Here is a 24,585-nt window from a genome sequence, read left to right as displayed (position 1 = left end):
GAACAACCTGGCCTTATTCACAGCAACGCCAAGGAAAAGCTTTATCTGCCTCTAAGACTCAGCCTAAGCTCACACTGACACCTGGGTTGTCTGAATAGGAGTCTGTGTATGCCTGTCAATCTCAACACAGACCCTCACACCCTCTGCCTCAGACACTAACTCTACATAGACTATCACACCCACTCCCAAGCAGGCTCTCTGCCTCTGACTCATTAAACCCAAGCTTATTCTCACAGCTCTTCTGTCCATTCACACAGCTCACCAAGAGAAGTGAACTACACTGCGATTATAAAACCCCACCACAGATGTTCCAGAGTTCAAGAATTATAGGTAAGAGAAAACCAGAGACAAGCAGAAAACTCACAGCTAGCTTATTAAGACAAAAAAAAAAACTATACAGATAGCAAAGCATGCTTCTCATGGTTCCTTATCTTACCAACCCCAAGGACCCTGGGAAGACCATCAGCAAACCAGCTCCGACAATCGTCATGGCAGTGCGAGGTGGCAGGCCCAACCTTAGCGGGCGTCCCCGCGCAGGCAACCTTCACCTGGCTGGCATGAGCTTCTGCCTCCCTCACACAGCATGAGGCTCGGGCTTTCATACTCACAAAAACGCACGCTCATTGCTACGCAGGGGGCCAGCCCACGGCGCAAGAAGCGGCCAACCGTATCTAGGAAGGTCTCCCAGGCTCAGGACTTCTCCAGGCACTTCTAAAGCACAACTCTCTGGCTAGGAACCAAAGCTGGACCTCGCCTGAAGCAGCCACAGCACAACTCTCGGCGAGGAGCCAAAGGCAACAAACACTACTTTCCCACCCTTGCCTGCTTCACCAAGGACCCTTACCTACTGTCCCTGACACGACACCCCAGACTTAAGCCCCACAAATGGCACCTTCTCATCCTGGCATTTAACTCTCAGGCACTACCTACGCTGAAACTGACCATTCCCCTCCCAGGCACTTCCAAGCGTCTTCTCAGACATTCTGGACCAAACACTACATTGGAATGACACATCTCAAACACCTTCCTGCCATTCTGACATTGTCTCCCACCCCCTTGCCTCCTAAAGCCATCCCTCTACTTAGCTTGCATAGTTCCACGCGTCTCGAAGCAACCTCACTGCTCAGAACTCCCACGGCAGACGCCAGCCATGCTGCAGACCTTGACAAGTTCCTCTTCATCATCTGCAGAAACAAACCAAAAACAGGGAACAGCCTGTGGTGGCCCTCATCTCCACCACCCCAGCCATCCCGCCCGGCCTGCTCCTTACCAAACCTCGGCCTCCTCCAAAGCTCCTCAACACTGCCCTCACCTGTCCCAAAGCCATTCCACAGAGTGACCTGGGGCCTCTCCTGCCCTCCGTGCCCTAGGAGTGCAACAGAAGACAGTGACCATGGTTCTTGCAAAAGTGACCGACCCCACAATCCTTCTCTTTACCTCCCTGACTCACCTCAAGCTCTCATCCTACTCCAAAGATCCAGGGCAAGACCTGCAATACCAAACACAAATACTAAAAGCACTGAACATGTTCTTCTCAATTCTAAGCTACCGCACACACACACAAACCCCTTACCTCCTCACAGCCCTCCAACATTGGCACCTTCACCTCTCCCGAGTTACCTGCAGCACCTGAAACACAAAGGCAAACAGACAAACCCTGAGAGAGGGTTCAAAGTCACACCCTCCCCTCACCAACTCCCCACTCCCTCTCCCGTCACTCTGCTACTCCTCCATTGGCCTTTGCACGCCTTCCCTTCTCTTCTTTGATCCTGGGCACCCCCTGCAGAACACAACATGAAAAGCTGGTTTTAATTTCACAAAAACCACAAGACCCTCACTCACTTGCTGCTTCAGTCTGATAAGCAGAACTCACCGAGTCCAAGACAGCCCAGGGGCACCCAGCTCTGCTTCGCACCACGCTCCAAACCTACCAATTTAAAAACACAGAGCAAGTCATAAGCCAGCCAGGAGAATAAGGCATAGCTTCCTTCTGAAACACAAAATTTACCCACCTGGTACCTGCACTCAGCTCAACCCTCCTCCATCAGCCTCTCACACAGGGCTAACCATCTCGCCATCTGCAAGAACAACCTGGCCTTATTCACAGCAACGCCAAGGAAAAGCTTTATCTGCCTCTAAGACTCAGCCTAAGCTCACACTGACACCTGGGTTGTCTGAATAGAAGTCTGTGTATGCCTGTCAATCTCAACACAGACCCTCACACCCTCTGCCTCAGACACTAACTCTACATAGACTATCACACCCACTCCCAAGCAGGCTCTCTGCCTCTGACTCATTAAACCCAAGCTTATTCTCACAGCTCTTCTGTCCATTCACACAGCTCACCAAGAGAAGTGAACTACACTGCGATTATAAAACCCCACCACAGATGTTCCAGAGTTCAAGAATTCCAGGTAAGAGAAAACCAGAGACAAGCAGAAAACTCACAGCTAGCTTATTAATACAGAAAACTATACAGATAGCAAAGCATGCTTCTCCTGGTTCCTTATCTTACCAACCCCAAGGACCCTGGGAAGACCATCAGCAAACCAGCTCCGACAATCATCATGGCAGTGTGAGGTGGCAGGCCCAACCTTAGCGGGCGTCCCCGCGCAGGCAACCTTCACCTGGCTGGCATGAGCTTCTGCCTCCCTCACACAGCATGAGGCTCGGGCTTTCATACTCACAAAAACGCACGCTCGTTGCTACGCAGGGGGCCAGCCCACGGCGCAAGAAGCGGCCAACCATATCTAGGAAGGTCTCCCAGGCTCAGGACTTCTCCAGGCACTTCTAAAGCACAACTCTCTGGCTAGGAACCAAAGCTGGACCTCGCCTGAAGCAGCCACAGCACAACTCTCTGCGAGGAGCCAAAGGCAACAAACACTACTTTCCCACCCTTGCCTGCTTCACCAAGGACCCTTACCTACTGTCCCTGACACGACACCCCAGACTTAAGCCCCACAAAGGGCACCTTCTCATCCTGGCATTTAACTCTCAGGCACTACCTACGCTGAAACTGACCATTCCCCTCCCAGCCACCTCCAAGCGTCTTCTCAGACATTCTGGATCAAACACTACATTGGAATGATACATCTCAAACACCTTCCTGCCATTCTGACATTGTCTCCCAACCCCTCGCCTCCTAAAGCAGTCCCTCTACTTAGCTTGCATAGTTCCATGCGTCTCGAAGCAACCTCACTGCTCAGAACTCCCACGGCAGACGCCAGCCATGCTGCAGACGCTGACAAGTTCCTCTTCATCATCTGCAGAAACAAACCAAAAACAGGGAACAGCCTGTGGTGGCCCTCATCTCCACCACCCCAGCCATCCCGCCCGGCCTGTTCCTTACCAACCCTTGGGCTCCTCCAAAGCTCCTCAACACTGCACTCGCCTGTCCCAAAGCCATTCCACAGAGTGACCTGGGGCCTCTCCTGCCCTCCGTGCCCTAGGAGTGCAACAGAAGACAATGACCACGGTTCTTGCAAAAGTGACCGACCCCACAATCCTTCTCTTTACCTCCCTTACTCACCTCAAGCTCTCATCCGACTCCAAAGATCCAGGGCAAGACCTGCAATGCCAAACACAAATACTAAAAGCACCGAACACCTTCTTCTCAATTCTAAGCTACCACACACACACGCAAACCCCTTACCTCCTCACAGCCCTCCAACATTGGCACCTTCACCTCTCCCAAGATACCCGCAGCACCTGAAACACAAAGGCAAACAGACAAACCCTGAGAGAGGGTTCAAAGTCACACCCTCCCCTCACCAACTCCCCACTCCCTCTCCCGTCACTCTGCTACTCCTCCATTGGACTTTGCACGCCTTCCCTTCTCTTCTTTGATCCTGGGCACCCCCTGCAGAACACAACATGAAAAGCTGGTTTTAATTTCACAAAAACCACAAGACCCTCACTCACTTGCTGCTTCAGTCTGATAAGCAGAACTCACCTAGTCCAAGACAGCTCAGGGGCACCCAGCTCTGCTTCGCACCACGCTCCAAACCTATTAATTTAAAAACACAGAGCAAGTCATAAGCCAGCCAGGAGAATAAGGCATAGCTTCCTTCTGAAACACAAAATTTACCCACCTGCTTCCATCACCCAGCTCAACCCTCCTCCATCAGCCTCTCACACAGGGCTAACCATCTCGCCATCTGCAAGAACAACCTGGCCTTATTCACAGCAACGCCAAGGAAAAGCTTTATCTGCCTCTAAGACTCAGCCTAAGCTCACACTGACACCTGGGTTGTCTGAATAGAAGTCTGTGTATGCCTGTCAATCTCAACACAGACCCTCACACCCTCTGCCTCAGACACTAACTCTACATAGACTATCACACCCACTCCCAAGCAGGCTCTCTGCCTCTGACTCATTAAACCCAAGCTTATTCTCACAGCTCTTCTGTCCATTCACACAGCTCACCAAGAGAAGTGAACTACACTGCGATTATAAAACCCCACCACAGATGTTCCAGAGTTCAAGAATTCCAGGTAAGAGAAAACCAGAGACAAGCAGAAAACTCACAGCTAGCTTATTAATACAGAAAACTATACAGATAGCAAAGCATGCTTCTCCTGGTTCCTTATCTTACCAACCCCAAGGACCCCGGGAAGACCATCAGCAAACCAGCTCCGACAATCATCATGGCAGTGCGAGGTGGCAGGCCCAACCTTAGCGGGCGTCCCCGCGCAGGCAACCTTCACCTGGCTGGCATGAGCTTCTGCCTCCCTCACACAGCATGAGGCTCGGGCTTTCATACTCACAAAAACGCACGCTCGTTGCTACGCAGGGGGCCAGCCCACGGCGCAAGAAGCGGCCAACCGTATCTAGGAAGGTCTCCCAGGCTCAGGACTTCTCCAGGCACTTCTAAAGCACAACTCTCGGGCTAGGAACCAAAGCTGGACCTCTCCTGAAGCAGCCACAGCACAACTCTCGGCGAGGAGCCAAAGGCAACAAACACTACTTTCCCACCCTTGCCTGCTTCACCAAGGACCCTTACCTACTGTCCCTGACACGACACCCCAGACTTAAGCCCCACAAATGGCACCTTCTCATCCTGGCATTTAACTCTCAGGCACTACCTACGCTGAAACTGACCATTCCCCTCCCAGGCACTTCCAAGCGTCTTCTCAGACATTCTGGACCAAACACTACATTGGAATGACACATCTCAAACCCCTTCCTGCCATTCTGATATTGTCTCCCACCCCCTTGCCTCCTAAAGCGATCCCTCTACTTAGCTTGCATAGTCCCATGCGTCTCGAGGCAACCTCACTGCTCAGAACTCCCACGGCAGACGCCAGCCATGCTGCAGACCTTGACAAGTTCCTCTTCATCATCTGCAGAAACAAACCAAAAACAGGGAACAGCCTGTGGTGGCCCTCATCTCCACCACCCCAGCCATCCCGCCCGGCCTGTTCCTTACCAAACCTCGGCCTCCTCCAAAGCTCCTCAACGCTGCGCTTGCCTGTCCCAAAGCCATTCCACAGAGTGACCTGGGGTCTCTCCTGCCCTCCGTGCTCTAGGAGTGCAACAGAAGACAATGACCACGGTTCTTGCAAAAGTGACCGACCCCACAATCCTTCTCCTTACCTCCCTGACTCACCTCAAGCTCTCATCCGACTCCAGAGGTCCAGGGCAAGACCTGCAATGGCAAACACAAACACTAAAAGCACTGAACATGTTCTTCTCAATTCTAAGCTACCGCACACACACACAAACCCCTTACCTCCTCACAGCTGGAAAAGTAACCTGGAGCAATGCCCCACAAGACTACTAATGGGTTGACTGCAGGAAAAGCTCTGCTCTGCTTTATGCTTGTAAAGACTGAAAAAAAATGCCTGACACACTTTTAAACAACCAACACAAGCAGTCAGGATATAAAGAACAAGGTCTAAAGAGCAGGCTTAGCACCTTTAGTCCTAGCAGTGATGTGGAAGCACCAACACAGATCACAATCAAATACACTCATTGAGCAGACAAGCTGTACTACCCAACCCACTGTAAGATCGTGCTATAAAATGCCCCGCTTTCTTCTTCTCATCCCTATGGCACATTTCAGACCTATTCCTGCTATCCTGATCCTGTTCCCACCCCTGTTCTCACAAAAACTAGTCTTTCTGCTTAATTTTTATAGTGTTTTAAGTCTCAAGCCAAAATTACTGCGCAGATATCCCATACTATGCACCTGGGTGTTTACTGCACCCACCCAATTCATTTCCATCATCTGCAGTAACAGCAGTTAGAAAAAAAAGAACAGAAACCAGAAATCCAGCCACATAACATTTTAGAGGCAAACACCCTGAAATACTAACTACATCAGACTGTAAAGAACCAGCGCCCTCTATACTTTAAAAGTGAGAAATAAACAAGCTAAAAACCACTCTTAAACCTTTCCCTGCCAAAAATCACCATTTCTTTAACAGCTTCTACATCCCAAAACAACATTAATGTTCTGCTTTGGTCTTCTTTAAACCTAAGCATTGAAGTTAGCTTTTATAAGAGCCCAGACCCAAAGGCACCCTTGAAAAATCTCCTAGTCATATAACTAGTATATACATTCAGTAACCACAACCATGACCATCATATGCAAAAACAAACAGAGAGAAAAGAGAAGGAATGAGAACAAAAACAAACCTTGCCATAACTTCTGTGCCTGAGAGCAACCAAAAAAATCTGCTTAGCTCAAAACCACCAATAACAATAGCACCTCAAAGAAAACCACAGCACAAAAGAGTTTACTGGTACATGCACACATAAATACTAAGGTAGCTTAAAATATTTAGCTAGGAAAAAATCATTTCAAAGAACTCAAAAAACAAAAGCAGAAACAAAGCACAAAGCATTAAATCCACAAAACCCCCCAAACACCTTACCTTCAAGAGAGCCAAACCCAATAGAAGCTCCTTGTTTGGAAGCTGTGCCTTATATACCCCAGGCCCTACCCACAGCCCCTCCCTCACAGCCCTGGCTCAGGGGTGGGTCAAACCAGCAGCTGGGGTAAATACAGCCTGACAAGGTACAGCTGGCTCTTTTGGTTTCTGGCTTTACCTTTTTGGCCTTCTTTTGCTGCCTTAGATTTACATTCAGAACTCACAGACTGCACAGCTTCACCTTTATGCAGTTAGGCTCTGAATTATATTTGGTTTCAGACCACACAGGGTTTTTCTGTCTCAGGTTCTGGGGATCAGACTCACATGGGTTTGCTTCCACACGGACTGGGTCAGACTCATGTATTTAAACTGCACAGACACTCCAGCTCAGACTTGCGCTCAACCTGGCATTCACTGACTCACACATCCACACGAATCTCACACTGAGACTAACACAGATTCCCTGGCTCAGACTTGCTCTCACATTTTAAGTGAAAAAAAGACGTGCAGGTGATTTAGCCAAGGTGAGCCATCCTTAGAACACCCAAGTACCAACTTATTTCATGGTCTTGTCATTTACATAAAACTGTATTTTTTACTTCTTGTTAGTGTTTTCCAAGGGGTGTACACGTTAGAATAAAGGGATGGAAAACCTTTGAAGTTTAGTGGATGAGTAGTGAAGTGACAGGAGAGGGAAATGGCACTTGCTGAGGCAAGGGTGCAGCTTCTATATCTCTTTGTGTGTGCTTGTTTCCATTTCTTTTGTAGGTGCTGCAGGTAACTCCAGAGAGGTGAAGCTGACAACTGAGGAGGGCTGTGAGAAGGTAAGGGGGTTGTCTGTGTGGGTTTGGTGGTTTAGAGTTGAGAAGAGCATGGCAAAGGGGTTCAGTATTTGTGTTTGGTGTTGCAGGGCCTGCCTTCTACCACTGGAGTCAGATGAGTGCTTGAGGTGAGTCAGGGAGGTAAGGAGAAAGATTGGGAGGTTGGGCACTTTTTACGAGCACTGTGGTCATTTGTCTCTATTGTACTCCTAGGACCTGGAGAGAAGGAGAGGCTCAGTGTTGGACTCTACTATGGGATTGGAACAGGAAAACATAATGTTGAGGAGCTTTGAAGGAGGAAGAGGGCTGTTACAGACTGGGCCAGTATTGGTGGGTGGGGTGGTGGTGATGATGATGGCCAGCACAGGGTGTTCCTGTTGGTTCCTTTGTTTGTTGCAGGTGATAAAGAGGAACTTGGCATCTGTGGCAAGGTCCCTGGACTTTGATGTGGGTGTTCTGAGCATCAAGGGCAGGTTGAGACCCATGGCACTATGGAAGTTAAGTAGAAGGATTGCTGCTTGGTACTGGAGGGACAAGGTCAGGATGGCAGGAAGGGGTTTGAAGTGTAGCATAGGGCTGAGGGGAAGGCAGGGGTTACTTTGCAGCATGAGCTCACATGGGTAGCTTACCCAGTTTAGCACAGCACCATTTAGCACAATTCAGACCAGTTTAGCCTACCCCAAACCAGTTTAGCCCAGTTCAGACAAGTTTATCCCAGTTCAGACCACTCCAGCCCACTTTAGCCCGCTTCAGACAGGCCTAACTCAGTTCAGAACAGATTAGCCCAGTTCAGCCCAGTTAAGGCAGGTTTAGCACAGTTACGTCTGGTTTAGCCCAGTTCAGACCAATATAGCCCAACATGCCACAGTTTGGACCAGTTTAGCCCAGTATACTCCAGTTTAGTCCAGCCCAGCCCACTTTAGTCCACTGCACACCAGTCCAGCCCACTTTATCTCACTTCAGACACTTCACCCCAGTTCAGGCCAGCCCACTTTAGCCCTGTCCAGCCAAGTCCAGCTCACCTCAGCCCGTTTAGCCCACTTTAGCCCAGTGCAGAAAACTTTCGCACAGTCCATTCCAGTTTAGCCCAGCCCACTTTAGCCCAATTTAGCCCAGTTTAGCCCTGTCCAGACCAATTTAGCCCAGCCCAGCTTAGCCCACTTCAGCCCAGTTTAGCCCAGTTCAGACATGTCCAGACCAATTTAGCACAGTTCAGCAGGGTTTAGCCCAATTCAGACCAGTCTAACACACCTTAGCCCTCTTGAGCCCACTATCACCCACTTCAGCCCAGCACAGCACAGTGTAGGCCACTTCATCCTAGTTTAGCCCAATTCACATCTGTCTAGACCAGTTTAGCACAGTTAAGCCCAATTTAGCCCAGTCCAGACCAGTTTAGCCCAACACAGCCCAGCACAGCACAGTTCAGCCCACTTTAGCCCTTCCCAGCCCAATGTAGCACACTTTAGGCCAGTTCAGTCCAGCCCAGTTTAGCTCAGTCCATCTTATCCCAGCCCAGTTTAATGCAGTTCAGCCCAGTTTACAACCCAGCCCACTCCAGCTCAGCACAGACAACTTGAGCCCAATTAGACCCATTTTAGCACAATTCATCCCGGCTTAGCTCAGCTGCATGACTGCCAGGAGAGGGCACGAAAGAGGTTGCACATAACTGGACTTCCAGGGGGGAAAACGAATAGCAACAGCAATGCGGGTGGTATCGTTGCGGACCTCACAGTCTGTAGAAGAATCTCCGGTGCCCGCACTCGGCAGTCCTGCAGCAGAATGAGCAGAGCACAAATGTTTGGCCTCTGCTCCTACAGCCGAAGAGCCAGCACAGAAAGCTGGTGCTGGGCCTCTTCTGCAGGCAGTGAGCTCCGCAACTGAGACAACCTCTACGGAACTTGCAAACCCCCCCATCAACAGGCATGCGCTGAATCCCCTCCCTTGATTTGGAAACCCCCCTGACCCCAAACACACGATGCGAACCCACCCCCCAAGGAGCTCCTTGGACCCGTCTGAATGCACACACAGCCCCCAAACCCGCCCACCCGGAAACCCCCTTACCCCTCCCCCAGGGCCCCAAACACATAATAGGGACCTCCACGGGGATCCCCCCCAGAGACCTCCAGAGCACCTGATGCAGCCCCTTAGGATGCCGTAAGACCTTCTTGGGACCCCAAGAGTACTCATAGGACCCCTCCAGGCACCCCAAAGACAAACCAAAGCTCCCCTGGGAACCCCTCATTCCCCCATTTCCCCCCCCCCGGGGGGGGATGACGAGGACAACACAAGGCTGGCGAGCTGGACTGCGGTGGGCTCTCAAAAAGAGGTGAGTGTGCAATGAGCGTGCAACGAGTCTTCAACGAGCGCGCACTGAGTCTGTAACGGGTGCGCAGCGACGAGCAGCGGGGTCGCACCTGATTGCAGTCTCCGGCGCCACCCGCGGCCGGGGCGGGCCCGCAACGTCGGACGTGATTGAGACCCCCGCGTTGGTTCCGCTGCGGTCGCCCCGCCCCGTGCAAAGCGGGCGCCGCCTCTGCGAGCCTCGCCACGCCCCCGGCTCCTACTGCGGGCGAGCCTCCGCCCTCAGCTGCCCGCGCCCCGCGGCAGTCCCCGTTCCTCTCTCCTCGGTGCTGGGCATCCCCTACACAGAACACCACGCAGCGGTGCCTCCACCTCCCGTAGAACACGCACCGCCACGCCGGGAACCTGCACTGAAAACGTTTTATATCCAAACGGCGCCCGATACACGCGTTGCGGGTGCCGTGATGGTGCCGCCCTCCCCGTTGCCATGGTTGTCGCTGTCCGCGCTCCCCCCCTTACCGGCCGCCGTAGCGCCACCGGAGGTCCCTCCCCTTCCTGCCGCCGCTCTCGCCGCCGCTATGGCGAAGCTGCTGAGCTGCGTCCTGGGCCCGCGGCTCTACCGCGTCCATCGGCCGCGACCGGCCGGGGCCGGGGCGGAGGGACCCGGGGGCAGCGGCGGGGACCCGGCCTCCTGGGTGCGTGGGACAGCGGCTGTTGCGGCGGGACACGGGGGGGGGGGGCGTTGTCATGGTGACGGCGGCAAAATGGCGGCAGGGCGGTGGGACACCCCCCGGTAACCCCGTTCCCTCTCCCCAGTGACCGCGTTTCCCTCCCATGACCGTATTTCCCCGCCTATAACCACCTTCCCCCCCCAGGACTCGTACTATCAGCCCCGGGGGCTGGAGAAGCACACGGACAGTGTCCTGGCGCTGGTGAGGTGGGGGGCCACGGGGACCCCCCCTTAAACTCCCCTTCCTAGTGTCCCCTATGAACCCTGTATGGATCCCAGATCCCTCCCCACCATTGCCGCCTTTACCCTCCTCAGTGGACCCCAGGACTCCAATGGGAGTCTCGGGGTCCCCCCCCACCGTGGGGTGACAGGAGCCCCTCCGCCCCAGGCCTCGGTGCTCTGGTCCATCTCCTATTATGCATCACCATTGGCTGTGTTCTACCTGTACCGCAAAGGTGGGGCCAAGGGGGGGCCTGGAGGGGTCTGTGGGGTGTCAGTGTGTCAGTGTGGGGTGTCCGTGGGGTGTCAGTGGGTCACTGTGGATCAGGGTGGGGTGTCCGTGGGGTGTCAGTGGGTCACTGTGGGTCAGGGTGGGGTGTCCATGGGGTGTCAGTAGGTCACTCTATGGGTCTCACCTGTGTTTAAGCCCCATTGTGTGTTATGGGGGCTCGGGTGCTGCCCCATAGTGACCGCCCCTTTCCCCCCCCCCCAGGGCTGCTGACAATGTCCCGTGTGATCCCAATGTCCCACTGCGCTGCCACCGTGGTGCTGCTCCTGGCAGGGGTGGCCTGTCTGCGAGGTGAGGCCTTTGCGGAGGGGGGCCGCCCCTTCCCCATTGGGGGGGTCCCCAACACCCCCCATTTTTGTGTGCCTCCCCCCCAGGCATTGGCCGCTGGAGCAACCCCCAGTACGTGGAGTTCATCTCGGTGTTGGAGGACAGTCACCGCCTGGGCACCCCCGAGGTCAAGGTGGGACCGGGACCCCCCATAGGTGATGAAGAGCCCCCCCGGGTCTGAGGGTGTCTCACCCCTTGTCCCCTCCTCCCCCCATAGCGCAAACTGGCCCATTACACTTTTGACTTCAGGAGCTGGCCCATTGACTTCCGCTGGGACAGCACCGGGGTCCCCTGGTGAGCCCAAACCCCCCCTCCGGACTCCCCCATCCCATTGGCACACCCCCAGCCCACTGACACCCCCCCCCGCCATCCGCAGGGGAGGATCCCGGGATGTGCCACTGCTCCGGACCCCCCCCGGGCATCGCGGGGCCGCGCGAGGCTTCCTGGGGGCCCTGCGCAAGGTGCCCTGCAGGCTGGCCAGGTGGGCGGGGTCTGAGGTGGGCGGGATCTGAGGTGGGCGGGGCTGGGGGGGGTCTGCTCGCGTCCCCAAGGGGAGGGGTGGAGCTTCTGAACCCTGAGGCTCTGTCTGTCATTTGAGAGGGGGTGGAGCTTACGGTTGGCCACGACCCCGAAGTAAAGGGGTGGGGCTACTTCTACATGGCCACGCCCACAAAGGGTTGGGGCATCGGGCCACGCCCGCAGGGGATTGGTGGGGTGGAGGTTGTGGTCACGCCCCCAAGGGAAGGGGTAACCTCATCTGACCCCGCCCCCTTTGGGCGTGGCGTGTCCTGGCCCCGCCCTCAGCCTGCTGCTGGCGCACACGCTGGGTCGGCGGATGCTGTTCCCGGGCTCGGTGCGGCTGCTGCAGAAGGCGCTGCTGCCCTCGCTGCTGCAGGGGCAGGCTCGGCTGGTGGAGGAGGTGAGAGCACAGACACCCCTGAACACCCCCAAACAGCCCTGAAACCCCCCAAAACCACCCTGAACAGTTCCCCAAACGGCCCAAAACAGCCCTCAGCCAGCCTGAAACAGCCCCAAATTGCCCTGAAACTTCCTAAAATACTTTGAAACAGCCCAAAACGCACCCAAAACTGCCCCTGAAACACCCCAAACCACCCTGAAACATCCCAAAACACACTGAGACACCCCAAAATACCCCTAAAACACTCCTGAAACCCCCTACACCCACAGTGTGGGGGGCAGCGCGCGAAGCTCTTGGCCTGTGACGGCAACGAGATAGACACCATGTTCATCGACCGGCGCGACCGGCCTGGGCCACACGGCAACACCCTGGTGAGGAGTCTCCGGGGCGCGGTGGGACACTGTAGGGTGCTCTTGGGCACTCTGACACCCCCCTGTCTCCCCCCAGGTCATCTGCTGTGAGGGCAACGCCGGGTTCTACGAGGTCGGCTGCTTGTGTACCCCCCTGGAGGGTAGGGATGGACCCCCTCTGCCCCAAGGATGGATTCTCTGCCCTACAAATGAACTGCCTAGACCCATAAATGAACCCCCCTGCTCCACAGATGGACCCCCCAGGCCCACAGATGGGCCATAGACCCCCCCCGCCCCGCAGATGTGCTCCTCTCCACCCATGAAGAGACCCCTCAGCCCTACAGCCACCTGTAACCCAAAGGGGACCCCAAAGATGGGCTCCCTCCAGCTCCCACCCCCAGCCCCGCACACAACTCCCCCATTACTGCATGGGCTGGTCCCATCCAGGCAGGGATGAAACCATGTGGGGTTCGAGGGGGGGTGTCACCCCTTTATAGGGTCCCACTGCCCCCAGTGCACAGGGGTGACCCCACTCTCTTTTTCCCCTCGCAACAGCCGGTTACTCCGTCCTGGGCTGGAATCATCCTGGCTTTGGAGGCAGCACCGTGAGTGTGTGTGGGGAGAAATCCTGTTTTGGGGTCGGTGGGGTGTTTTGGAGTGACCCCCCCGACTCCCCCTGCACAGGGGGTGCCGCTGCCGCAGAGCGAGGCCAATGCCATGGACGTGGTGGTTCGGTTTGCGCTGCAGGAGCTGCGCTTCCCCCCCCGCAGCATCGTGATCTACGCGTGGTCCATCGGCGGCTTCACCGGTACCGGCCGCTGGGGGGGCGATGGCGGGAGATGAGAGGCACCGTGGGTGCACTGGGGGGATATGGGAGGTACTGGGTGTGCCCTGGGAGGCACTGGGGCTGCATTGGGGTGCCCTGGGGCTGTACTGGGTGTTAGTGGAGCACTGTTACCCGCAGCCACCTGGGCCGCAATGTCCTACCCAGAGCTCGGAGCGCTCGTGCTCGATGCCTCCTTCGACGACCTCGTGCCCCTGGCGCTGAAGGTGCTGCCGCGAAGCTGGGGTGAGACCTGACCCCAAAACATCCCAAACCAGCTCAAACCCCCTCCAAAACACCCATAAATCCCACAAAACACCCCAACTACACCCCAAATCCCTCCCCCCATGTCCCCCCAGGGGAGCTGGTGACTAGGACCGTGAGGGAGCATCTGAATCTCAACAATGCTGATCAGCTCTGCAGGTACTTTTTGGGATCCCTCCCCCTATGTTTGGGGATCCCCCCAATGCCCCATAGACCCCCCCATAGACCCTCATTGCAGGTACCAGGGGCCGGTGCTGTTGGTGAGGAGGACACGGGACGAGATCATCACCACAACGTGAGTCCGTTTTGGGGGACGGGGCCTGATGGAGATGGGGGGATCCCTGTGACCCCCTTCATGTCCCATTTTCCCCCCACAGGGTCCCCGATGACATTGCATCCAATAGGGGCAATGATCTCCTGCTGAAGCTGCTGCAGCACCGGTGGGGATGGGGGTCCATGGGGGCATTTGGGGGTCAGTATGGGGTTTGGGGAAGTCCATGAGGGCGTCTGACCCCTGTCGCCCCCCACAGGTACCCCAAGATCATGGCAGATGAGGGGACCCGGATTGTGCGGGAATGGCTGGAAACAGCAACACCAGCGGAGGAGAGTGAGGGACTCCATAGACCCCATTAAGCCCTATAGCCCCCCATAGACGCCCCGTAACACCCATAGACCCCATAGACATCCCATAGACCCCCAGACCCCACAGAAACCTATAGACACCCCATAGACCCCCAGACCCCATAGAACTCCGTAGACACCCCATAACATCCATAGACCTCTCATATAGACCCCATAGGCACAGATAGTTCCCCATAGCCACTCCATAGATTCCCCCCCCCCCCCCCATAGCCCACATAGACTCCATAAACTACCCATAATCCCTACAGACCCACACAGATCTCATAGACCCCCTAGACCCCAATAGCTCCCCATAGACACCCTATACCCGACATGGGGTCAGGGTGACGGGGCAGGTCACGTGACCGGTCACATGCAGGGGCGTTGGCACAGAGGTGCCCAGTGGACGAGCGCTGGTGCCACGCCGTGCTCGAGGCCTTCGCCGGGGACCGGGACCCCCCCTTCCCATGGAGCCTGGGTGAGCCAATGGGGAGCCGGGGCTCTGGGGACAGCCAATGGGGAGTCAGGGATCAGGAGAACACCCAATGGGGACACAGGGATCTGGGGCCAGCCAATGGGGAGTCAGGGCTCTGGGGAGAGCCAGTGTAGAGAGAGCAGCCATTGGGGGGTGCTGAGTCCAGCGCTGGCCCCTCCCCTTTTAACCCCCTTGCTCCCCCCCCAGGGGAGGATCTGTCGGTGGAGGAGCGGCAGCAGCTGGCGCTGTTCCTGGTGAGGGGGCGGGGCTGAGGGAGGAGGGGCACATGGGGGAGGGGCTTCCGAAGGGGATGTGGGGTAGAGGTGGGGCTTGGGGGAACAGGGTTTGGGGGGCGGGGCGGGCGGGAATAGGCACCCACCGCCCCTCCCCCCGATTGCCCCTCCCCCGCAGGCGCAGAAGCATCTCCAGAATTTCGAGGCCTCGCACTGCACCCCCCTCCCCCCCCAGGCCTTCCGCCTGCCCTGGACTCTCTGACCTCTGACCTCTTCCCCACCTTCCGGGACCCCTGCCCCCACCATTCCCCCCGCCCCTCCCCCACCCTCCCCACCCGTGCCCCTCCCTCCCCCAAATCCTTCATTAAAAACGAGGTTTTTGTTCCCAGCGTTTAATAGAGGGGGGAGGGGAGGGATTTGGAAGGGGTCGGGGGGGGTCACAGCATCTTCCTCATCAGCTCCTCAGCTTCCAGAACCTTCTGCAGCTCCGCCTCCACTTGCGCCAACTGGGGGCGGGAGAACATGGGGATGGGTCCCCCCCAAGCCCCACCGATCCCCCTCAAACCCCTCTATGACCCTCCCAGGACACCCCCAACCCCCCCCCAGGACCTCAAATTCCCCCCCTCGGTATACCCCTATTACACCCCTCCCGACCCCTCCGGCTGAGAACCCCCCCAGGACCTCCTGAAACCCCCTTTGACCCCACCCCATCATCCCCCCAAAGCCCCCTTACGAACCCCAGCCCCAGGACCCCAACCCCCCAATTACACTCATATTGGACCCCCCCATGGCCTCACCTTGGCAGCATCAGCCTCCTGCACGCTGGGGGGCACCTTGTCCACATACCCTGCCCCCCCCCGGCGCTCCCGCAGCCGCTCCATGCTCCGGGCCAGCTCCTGCCTCCGCACCCCCAGCCTTGCCAGCTCCTTGGGAGCATCCACTAGGCCCTGGGGAGGGCGGGGGGGACCCCGAAATGATGTCATCAATGGGGGATTTCCCCATAGTGACATCACCCTGGGAGGGTACCCTATAACGATGGCATGGGGTCTCACCTTGAGCAGCAGGTGGACGGAGCAGTGCTCGGAGGCGACGGCCACTGCACAGCCGGGTGGGGGGGTCTCGGGGGTGTCCCCCCCTGCCCCCCCCAGCACGTGCACGGCCCCCACCCCCCCCAGCACCCGGATGTGGGGGCTGCAGTGCCCCGCGAGTGCCGCCCAGGAGGGGTCTGGGACCTGCAGGAAGCCTGGGTAGGGGCAAAGGGGTAAATGCAACCCACGGAGCCCATAGACACATGCAGAGACCCCATAAACATGTAGAGACCCCATAGACCTCCACAGACCCCATAGACACCCATAGAGACCCCACGGACCCCATAAACACCCATAGAGACCCCACGGACCCCATAAACACCCATAGAGACCCCACAGACCCCATAGATACCCTTAGACCCCATAGACACACAGACCCATAGACACACACAGACACCCCTCCGTGGACCCCCATAGACACCTATAGCCACACATATACGACCCCATACACCCCCACAGACCCCATTAAACCCCCATTAGACCCCGTAAGACCCCTCCTTACATGGTGGACGGCCACGGGTGATGCCGTGGGTGCTGCGGAGGCTGCGCAGGGCATGCACGATGCTGAGCGTGAACTCCATGGCGGCCTCGGCCTCCTCATCCTGCCAACAGTACTGGGGGGGGGGCACAAATGGGGGGGTCAGACACCCCAGTGACACCCATTGCCCACAGACACCCCCATTGACACCCCTCACTGCCCCCCCCCCCCCCATTGCCCTCCACTGCCCCATTACCTGTCGGGGCTCGGGGAAAGGGCAGACACAGATGCTGGGGGCCAGGGGGGGCGCGGGGGACGCAGGGGGGGGCAGCCGCTGCCACAGCTCCTCGCTCAGGAAGGGCATGAAGGGGGCAAGGAGCCGGAGCCCCGCGTCCAGGCACGTGTGGAGAGTGTCCCGCACCGCGAGCGCCGCGGCCTCCGCGTCCACTGCATCCACTGCGTCCACTGCATCCGCTGCGTCCCCCTCTGCGGCCCCATCAGCATCTATGGGGGGGTCATCAGGGTCCCCCCCACCCACGGGGTCTGAGGCAGCGGCTGCTCGAGCCAGAACCGGCTTCACGCACTCCTGAATGATGGAGAGAGATGGAGACTGCATGGACCCACATCCCATAACCCATATCCGATACCCACTACCCACATCCATTACCCCATATACCCCATATTTCACACCCCATATCCCATATACAATACCCCACATCCCATACCCCATATACCCCATATACCCCATATCCCATACACCCCATATCCCATACTCCATATCCCATATACCTCATATCCCATATCCCGTACCCCATACACCCCATATACCCCACACCTTGCAGCCCCATCCCATACCAGGTACACGTCACAGAGCTCGTACACCCAGAACCGATGTACTGCCGTGGTGGCTCCAGGGAAGTCAAACTCCTCCATTGCAGTGCACACAGCCCACACGGTGCGGCTCAGGCGGCTCCGGACCCACCGCTCAGCCAGACCCGGCTGGCCCCGCACCTGCCCCACACATGGGGGAAAGATCCACAAGTGGGGATCAGAGCCATAACTCGGGTCCCCAGTGGTACAAATGGAGTCCCAGCCCCTCAAGTGCCCCTTTCCCCATACCTGGAGGTCAGGGGGGGGGTGGTAGCTGCCCCCCAGCGCCTGCAGCACGAACCGGGCCCCGTTCCACACCTTGTTACAGAAGTGCCGGTACCCGAGAACCCGCATCACATCCAGGTTGATGTCCCGGCCTGGGAATATGGGATATGGGGTATGGAATATGGGGTATGAGATATGGGATACAGGGTATGAGATATGGGACATGGGGTATGGGACATGGATCCTACCCTGGGCTGTGTAAGCACACAGAGCAAAGCGCAGCGCGTCCGTCCCACACTCTGGAATCCCATTGGGGAAGTCACGTTTCTGCAGGGGGTTCCCATAGGAAGGGGTCACAATAAACCCCCCATCACTCTCCCTCCCAGCCCCACAAGTGCCCCCCTACCTGCCCCTCCCGCGCCCGCTGCAGCTCCGCAGGCTCCAGGTTGCTGTTCTCCAACTGCTCATGCAGCCCCTGCAGGGGACACAGGACACTGGTGGGGACCCCCATACACCCCCAGAGACCCCCATAGACACCCCATAGACACTCCATGAACTGCCCACAGACCCCCACAGACCCCCCACAGACTCCCCATAGTCCCCCCCACACCTGCAGGGAGATCCCATGGATCACATCCAGGGGGTCGATGACGTTCCCGAGGGATTTGCTCATCTTCCTCCCGTGTGCATCCCGCACGATGGCATGGAGGTAAACCTGGAAAAGGGATGGGGATGGGATAATGGAGTCTGGTGTGTTTCAGGATGGTTTCGGGGTGGTTTTGGGGTGGTTTTGGCCACACCTCACGGAACGGCAGCCGTCCAGTCAGCGCCAGCCCCAGCATCACCATCCGCGCCACCCAGAAGAAGAGGATGTCGTGTCCCGTCTCCAGCAGCGTTCCTGGGTAGAACACGTCCAGGTCCTCGCTCTGTGGGTGGAAACAAGGGTCAGGGACCCAAAACACCCAAAAAAACCCCAAAAAGGCCCCACCCCCCCCCATTGCTGCTCACTGGTTCGGGCCACCCGAAGATGGAGAACGGGAAGAGGCCGGAGGAGAACCAAGTGTCCAGAACGTCCTCATCTGCAGTGGGGGTACAGGTTATGGGAAGTAACAGAGACCCACCTGCTGACCCATTGCGCTCATTGCCCTCCCTTGCCCCCAGTGCCCCCATTACCCCCACTGCCCCCCATTACCCCCCATTCTGACCCTGCCGCAAGGTCACTTTCTCTGGGGCCACCCTGAAGCGTTTCGCTGCCTTCTCTCGAGCCTCATCCTCGGTTCTGCCGCTGACCCAGAACTTCCCTTCCCCGTCCTGCAGAGACCCATAAAGTGACCCATAATGCCCCATAGAGCCCCACAGAAACATAGAAACAGATAGAGCCCCGTAGAGACACACAGCGGGACCCACAGAGTGACCTATGAACCCGTCAATGGACCCACAGATGACCCCCAGCATCAGCCCCCTCCATGCTTCCAGCCCCAGAGCAAAGGGTCCCATCTCTCCCCTCCAGTCCCCTGATCCACTGCAGCCCCCAACAGCCCCCCCTCCAGCTCCATAGCACCCCCCATACCCCTAGCACCACCCAGTCCCTCTCCAGCCCCACTCATAGAGCCCCCCAGCCCCATAGAAACCCACAGAAGCCCCAAAACACGCCCCCCAGCCCCATAGCACCCCAGCCCCACACTGACCTTGCCAGGGGGGATGCTGGGGTCGTCGACGGTGACGAAGTAGGCGGGGATGCGATGGCCCCACCAGAGCTGGCGGGAGATGCACCAGTCCCTGCGGGGGGGGGGGGACGTTGGGGGCAGCCCCACGGCGGGGGGGCACTATGGGATCCTCATAGGGCTGTGGGCAGGGCCTTCCCCCCCAAAGCAGTATGGGGCAGGTTCACTTTGGCTCTATGGGTCAGTGCTATGGGCCAGCAATATGGGTCACTATCAGTCAGGTCTATGGTTCAGCTCTATGGGCTGCCAAGGATCAGGACTATGGGTCATGCTATAGGTCACACTATGGGTCACGCTGTGGGCTGGGTGTGGCTTGTGCTATGGATCACGCTAAGGGTTGGGCTACGGGTTGGGTGCGGGTCAGGGCTATGGCTCACGCTATGGGTCACTGTGGGTGTCTATGGGTCGCAGTGGGGCACTCACCGGATGTTGTCCATCCACTGCAGCCAGGTGCGGGTGTGCGTGGGGGGGCGCAGGCGGAGCTCCCCTCCCCGCACGACGGCCGCGGCCGCCGCAGCCAGAGCGGAGCAGCGCAGGAACCACTGCGGGCGCAGCACCGGCTCCAGCACGTCCCGGGACCGGCTGGGGGGCAGAAACCCATTGACACCACATAGGGACCCCGTAGAGACGCCATAGAGACCCATAGAGACCCCATAGAGACCCATAGGGACCCACTGACACCCCATAGAGACCCAAAGGGACCCCATAGAGACCCCATAGAGAACCATAGAAACCCATAGGGACCCCATAGAGACCCACAGAGACCCCATAGAGACCACATAAAGACCCATGGGGACCCTATACATCCCACAGACCCCCTGCACCCACCTGCAGATGGGGACCACCATGGGGTTCTCAGTGACTCCCCGGAACAGCCCCAGCTCCTTCAGCGCCTCCATCACCGCGGTGCGGGCCTGGAAACGTGGCATCCCCTGTGGGGACACAGAGCCCCATGGAGACCCATAGAGCCCACAGAGCCCCACAGAGCCCCATAGAGCCCCATAGCATCCCCTGGGGTGCCCCCACGCACCAGGAAGGGGGGGGGCACATCCTGCAGCCGCCCCTCATCGTCCAGAATGCAGGGAGAGGGCAGGTGGTGCCGCTGCCCCACCTCGAAGTCAGTGGCATCATGTCCAGGGGTGACCTTGACCGCGCCTGGGTGGGAGATGAGGCCCCACATAGAGCCCCATAGACCTCCATAGATCCCCCCAGAGAGCCCCACAGAGACCCATAGAGACCCATAGACTTCCACAGACCCCCCATAAAGCCCCAGAGAGCGCCACAGAGACCCATAGACCTCCACAGACCCCCCCGAGAGCCCCATAGACCTCCACAGACCCCCCATAGAGCCCCATAGATCTCCATAGATCCCCCCATAGAGCCCCACAGAGACCCATAGAGACCCATAGACCTCCACAGACCCCCCATAAAGCCCCAGAGAGCGCCACAGAGACCCACAGACCTCCACAGACCCCCCATAGAGCCCCACAGACCTCCACAGACCCCCCCCCATAGAGCCCCATAGACCTCCATAGACCCCCTCATAGAGCCCCACAGAGACCCATAGAGACCCATAGACCTCCACAGACCCCCCATAAAGCCCCAGAGAGCGTCACAGAGACCCACAGACCTCCACAGATCCCCCATAGAGCCCCATAGACCTCCACAGACCCCCCATAGAGCCCCATAGACCTCCACAGACCCCCCATAGAGCCCCATAGACCTCCATAGACCCCCCCCATAGAGCCCCACAGACCACCACAGACCCCTCACCGGTGCCGAACTGGGGGTCCACGAAGGGGTCGTGCAGCACCGGGAGTCTCTGGCCCGTGAATGGGTGAAGGACATAACGGCCACGGAGGTGCTGGGGAGGGATGGGGAGGGCGGGGCTTGTCTCGAAATGGCCACGCCCACTCCATAGACACAAACCCCGCCCCCTATGGATGAAGCTATGCCCCATTGCCTAAAGTCATGCCCCCATTAGCTGAAGTCACGCAGCCATTGGCTGAAGCTATGCCCCCATTAGCTGAAGTCACGCAGCCATTGGCTGAAGCTATGCCCCATTGGCTGAAGTCACGCAGCCATTGGCTGAAGCTATGTCCCCACTGGCTGAAGTCACACAGCCATTGGCTGAAGCCCCCCCCCGCCTAAGCCCCGCCCCTCACCGTGTACCGCGGGTCCTCGGGGTGCACGGCCACCGCCACGTCCCCCAGCATCGTCTCCAGCCGCGTGGTTGCCACCACCAGCTCCTGCCCCTCCCCTGCAGGGCCAGACCCACACATCAGGCGCTATGGGGCAGCCCCACTGCTGCCCCCCTCCATGTGCTTCTCAGCCCCTATGGGGCCTACCCCACAGATTCCCCCCCCCCCATGGTTCTCCCCCCCATAGATACCCCACCCCCTCCATGGGTCCTCCAACCCCTTTGGGTCACCCACCCATAGTCAGCCCCCTATAAGTCCTCCACCCCCTATGGGTCTCCCCACACGTACATCCCCCCATGGGTCCTGCATCTCCTACGTGTCCCACCCCATAGATACCCCACCCCTTATGGGTCCCCCCCACAGAGACCCCCCTATGGGTCCCCTCTCACCGCTGCCCTCCAGGGGGTAGGCGAAGGCCACCAGGACCCCGAACTCAACCGGCTCCTCATAGCCTGGAACCCGCAGCAGCGTCCGGCCCGAGAGCTCCCGCTTCTCCACCTATGGACCCCATAGGGACCCATAGGGACTCACAGAGACCCACAGAGACCCACGGGCCCCATAGCCCCTATGTTACCTCTATATCAGATATAGCTGAGCGCAGGGCACAGCTCCAATGCACCATCCGGGTGCTGCGATAGATCAGGCCCTGCTCGTGGAGCCGCACAAAGGCCTCACACACGGCGCGGCTCATCTTCTGTGGGGCACAGGGGGTCAGGCACAGCGCCCCATAGACAATCATAAACACCCACACAGACCCCCACAGACCCCCCAGAGAGCCCCTCATAGACACCCCATAGACCCCGTCAGCCCCACAGACCCTGCCCCCAGATGCACAGATCCGTCCCCCAGCCCCATAGACCCACATGGACCACAGAGACCCCCCAGCCCCATAGATCTCCTCACAGGGTCCATGGTGAAACAGGCCCGGTCCCAGTCCATGGAGGCCCCCAACTGCCGGAGCTGCTGATAGATGCGGTCACCCTTCCTGCGAGAGACGGCAGCCATGGGGTGGTTGTGGGGCTGGGGGCACTACAGGGCTGGGGGTGGCTGTAGGGCACCATAAGTATTGGCCACAGGGCAGCCATGGGGCAGTGCTACGGGGCACGCTATGGGCACGCCATGGGTCAGTGCTATGGGTCAGACCATGGGTTGCTGTAGGGCAGCAATGCGTCTCTACAGGTCGCTGTGGGTCACTCACTCTTGCTTCCATGCCCACACCTCCTGCAGGAAGCGCTCGCGGCCGAGCTGGTGGCGCGTGAGGCCCCGCGTGCGCCAGAGCCGCCGCTCCACAACCACCTGCGTGGCGATGCCGGCGTGGTCGCAGCCCGGGTTCCACAGCGTCGTCAGCCCCCGCATGCGCTGCCTGCGGGGAGAGAGAGGCACGCGTGGGGCGGGCGCCGCGGGTCCCTACGGGTCCTGCTGTGGGGCTCTGCGGGGCGCTATGGGGCTCACCACCGCGCGAGGCTGTCCTGGATGGCGCTGGTGAGCGCGTGGCCCAGGTGCAGGGCTCCGGTGACGTTGGGGGGGGGGACGCACATCATGAACACCCCCCGCGGGTTGGGCTCCGAGACGCGGCTCCGCTGCGGCACAGGGACCCTCGCACCAGGGCCCGCGTGAGGACCCCTCCCCCCCGGCACGGGGCCCCCGTGGGCTCACCCCGTACTCCGGCTTGAAGAAGCCCTCCTGCTCCCACCAGCTGTACCAGGCGGCCTCCACGTAGCGCGGGCTGTAGGAGGGGGGCAGCGGCACCGACACATCTGTGGGGACAGGGGGTATGGGGTGTGGGGCATGGGGTGTGGGATATGGGGTGTGGGGTATGGGGTGTGGGATGTGGGGTATGGGGTGTGGGATATGGGGTGTGGGATATGGGGTATGGGGTGTGGGGTATGGGGTGTGGGATATGGGGTGTGGGATATGGGGTGTGGGGTATGGGGTGTGGGGTGTGGGATATGGGGTGTGGAATATGGGGTGTGGGTATGGGGTGTGGGATATGGGATATGGGGTATAGGATATGAGATATGGGGTGTGGGATATGGCATAGGGGGGTTGGGATATGGGATATGGGGTGTGGGATATGGGATATGGGGTATAGGATATGAGATATGGGGTGTGGGATATGGGATATGGGGTATGGGGTGTGGGATATGGGATACGGGGTGTGGGATATGGGATACGGGTTGTGGGATAGGGGGTGTGGGATATGGGATACGGGGTGTAGGATATGGGGTGTGAAACATGGGGTGTGGGATATGGGATATGAAGTATGGAATATGGGATATGGGGTATGGATTATGGGATACTGGGTGTGGGATATGGGATATGAGGTATGGAATATGGGGTGTGGGACATGGGTGCTCCCCTTCACCTTTCTTCTGCCCCGGGGGGGTCTCCAAGTCATAGGTCACTACCCCAGGGGGGCGGCGCTGCCGGCGGGAGGGTGGAGCCTGTGGAGACCACGTGACTTGTGAGACCCACATGGATCCTCAGAGACCTGCCATGGGTCAGCTCCTCTACGGGTCTCTATGGGTCGCTCTATGGGTCTCCCCTCACCTGCTGCTCCCGGATCTTCTCCTGTTTCTGTTGGAATTTCTCCAGTTTCTCCCGTTTTTTCGCCTCCTTCTTCAGCTGCGCCGCGCTCTTGGCTGGGGCAGGAGCAGCCTGACCCACAGCAGCCTGACCCATAGCAGGCTGACCCATATCATCCTGTTCCACAGCATCCTGCCCCACAGGGTACAGCTCCAGGGTTCCCAGG

General features: G+C 58.2%; 2 protein-coding genes across 2 annotated transcripts; one reads left to right on the top strand and one right to left on the bottom strand.

Moving 5' to 3' along the window:
* The first annotated feature begins 10,504 nt into the window (after positions 1–10,504).
* Positions 10,505–15,520, top strand: ABHD16A (abhydrolase domain containing 16A, phospholipase). The gene is made up of 20 exons (XM_061442314.1): positions 10,505–10,692; positions 10,873–10,929; positions 11,116–11,182; positions 11,440–11,526; positions 11,610–11,695; positions 11,780–11,856; positions 11,939–12,043; positions 12,367–12,481; positions 12,751–12,852; positions 12,929–12,992; positions 13,387–13,436; positions 13,516–13,639; positions 13,796–13,900; positions 14,014–14,077; positions 14,157–14,213; positions 14,296–14,358; positions 14,449–14,525; positions 14,919–15,017; positions 15,222–15,268; positions 15,426–15,520. Exons 1-20 carry the CDS (start codon positions 10,576–10,578, stop codon positions 15,507–15,509), a joined length of 1,647 nt encoding a protein of 548 aa, XP_061298298.1. The 5' UTR covers positions 10,505–10,575; the 3' UTR covers positions 15,510–15,520.
* A 103-nt stretch (positions 15,521–15,623) lies between these two features.
* VARS1 (valyl-tRNA synthetase 1) lies at positions 15,624–24,583 on the bottom strand. Its single transcript, XM_061442306.1, has 27 exons — positions 24,384–24,583; positions 24,199–24,277; positions 23,490–23,590; positions 23,286–23,413; positions 23,032–23,196; positions 22,737–22,818; positions 22,408–22,527; positions 22,223–22,331; positions 21,798–21,892; positions 21,406–21,496; positions 20,663–20,787; positions 20,461–20,564; positions 20,056–20,214; positions 19,597–19,687; positions 19,114–19,219; positions 18,917–18,987; positions 18,709–18,834; positions 18,519–18,623; positions 18,315–18,383; positions 18,157–18,235; positions 17,933–18,060; positions 17,669–17,824; positions 17,070–17,399; positions 16,838–16,949; positions 16,300–16,490; positions 16,045–16,194; positions 15,624–15,753 (listed from the first exon to the last, which is right to left on the bottom strand). Exons 1-27 carry the CDS (start codon positions 24,528–24,530, stop codon positions 15,685–15,687), a joined length of 3,288 nt encoding a protein of 1,095 aa, XP_061298290.1. The 5' UTR covers positions 24,531–24,583; the 3' UTR covers positions 15,624–15,684.
* Positions 24,584–24,585: the final 2 nt, after the last annotated feature.

The sequence above is a fragment of the Pezoporus flaviventris genome, unplaced genomic scaffold, assembly GCF_033815535.1.
Source record: "Pezoporus flaviventris isolate CSIRO_AGI_PZ_B2104156 unplaced genomic scaffold, CSIRO_AGI_Pfla_v1 ptg000224l, whole genome shotgun sequence".
Taxonomy (NCBI): Eukaryota; Metazoa; Chordata; class Aves; order Psittaciformes; family Psittacidae; genus Pezoporus; species Pezoporus flaviventris.
The sequence above is the reverse complement of the archived record's forward strand: the minus strand, read 5'-3'. Positions and strand labels throughout refer to the sequence as shown.

Excerpts from the sequence above, each read along its gene's own strand:
- ABHD16A (XM_061442314.1), top strand. The coding sequence starts at position 10,576 with ATGGCGAAGCTGCTGAGCTGCGTCCTGGGCCCGCGGCTCTACCGCGTC. Across the intron at positions 12,482-12,750 it reads AGGCTCGGCTGGTGGAGGAG|TGTGGGGGGCAGCGCGCGAA; the intron begins GTGAGAGCACAG and ends CTACACCCACAG. Across the intron at positions 14,078-14,156 it reads AATGCTGATCAGCTCTGCAG|GTACCAGGGGCCGGTGCTGT; the intron begins GTACTTTTTGGG and ends CCCTCATTGCAG.
- VARS1 (XM_061442306.1), bottom strand. The coding sequence starts at position 24,530 with ATGGGTCAGCCTGCTATGGGTCAGGCTGCTGTGGGTCAGGCTGCTCCT. Across the intron at positions 21,497-21,797 it reads CCGAGGACCCGCGGTACACG|CACCTCCGTGGCCGTTATGT; the intron begins GTGAGGGGCGGG and ends ATCCCTCCCCAG. Across the intron at positions 16,195-16,299 it reads CCGTCCACCTGCTGCTCAAG|GGCCTAGTGGATGCTCCCAA; the intron begins GTGAGACCCCAT and ends CGCCCTCCCCAG.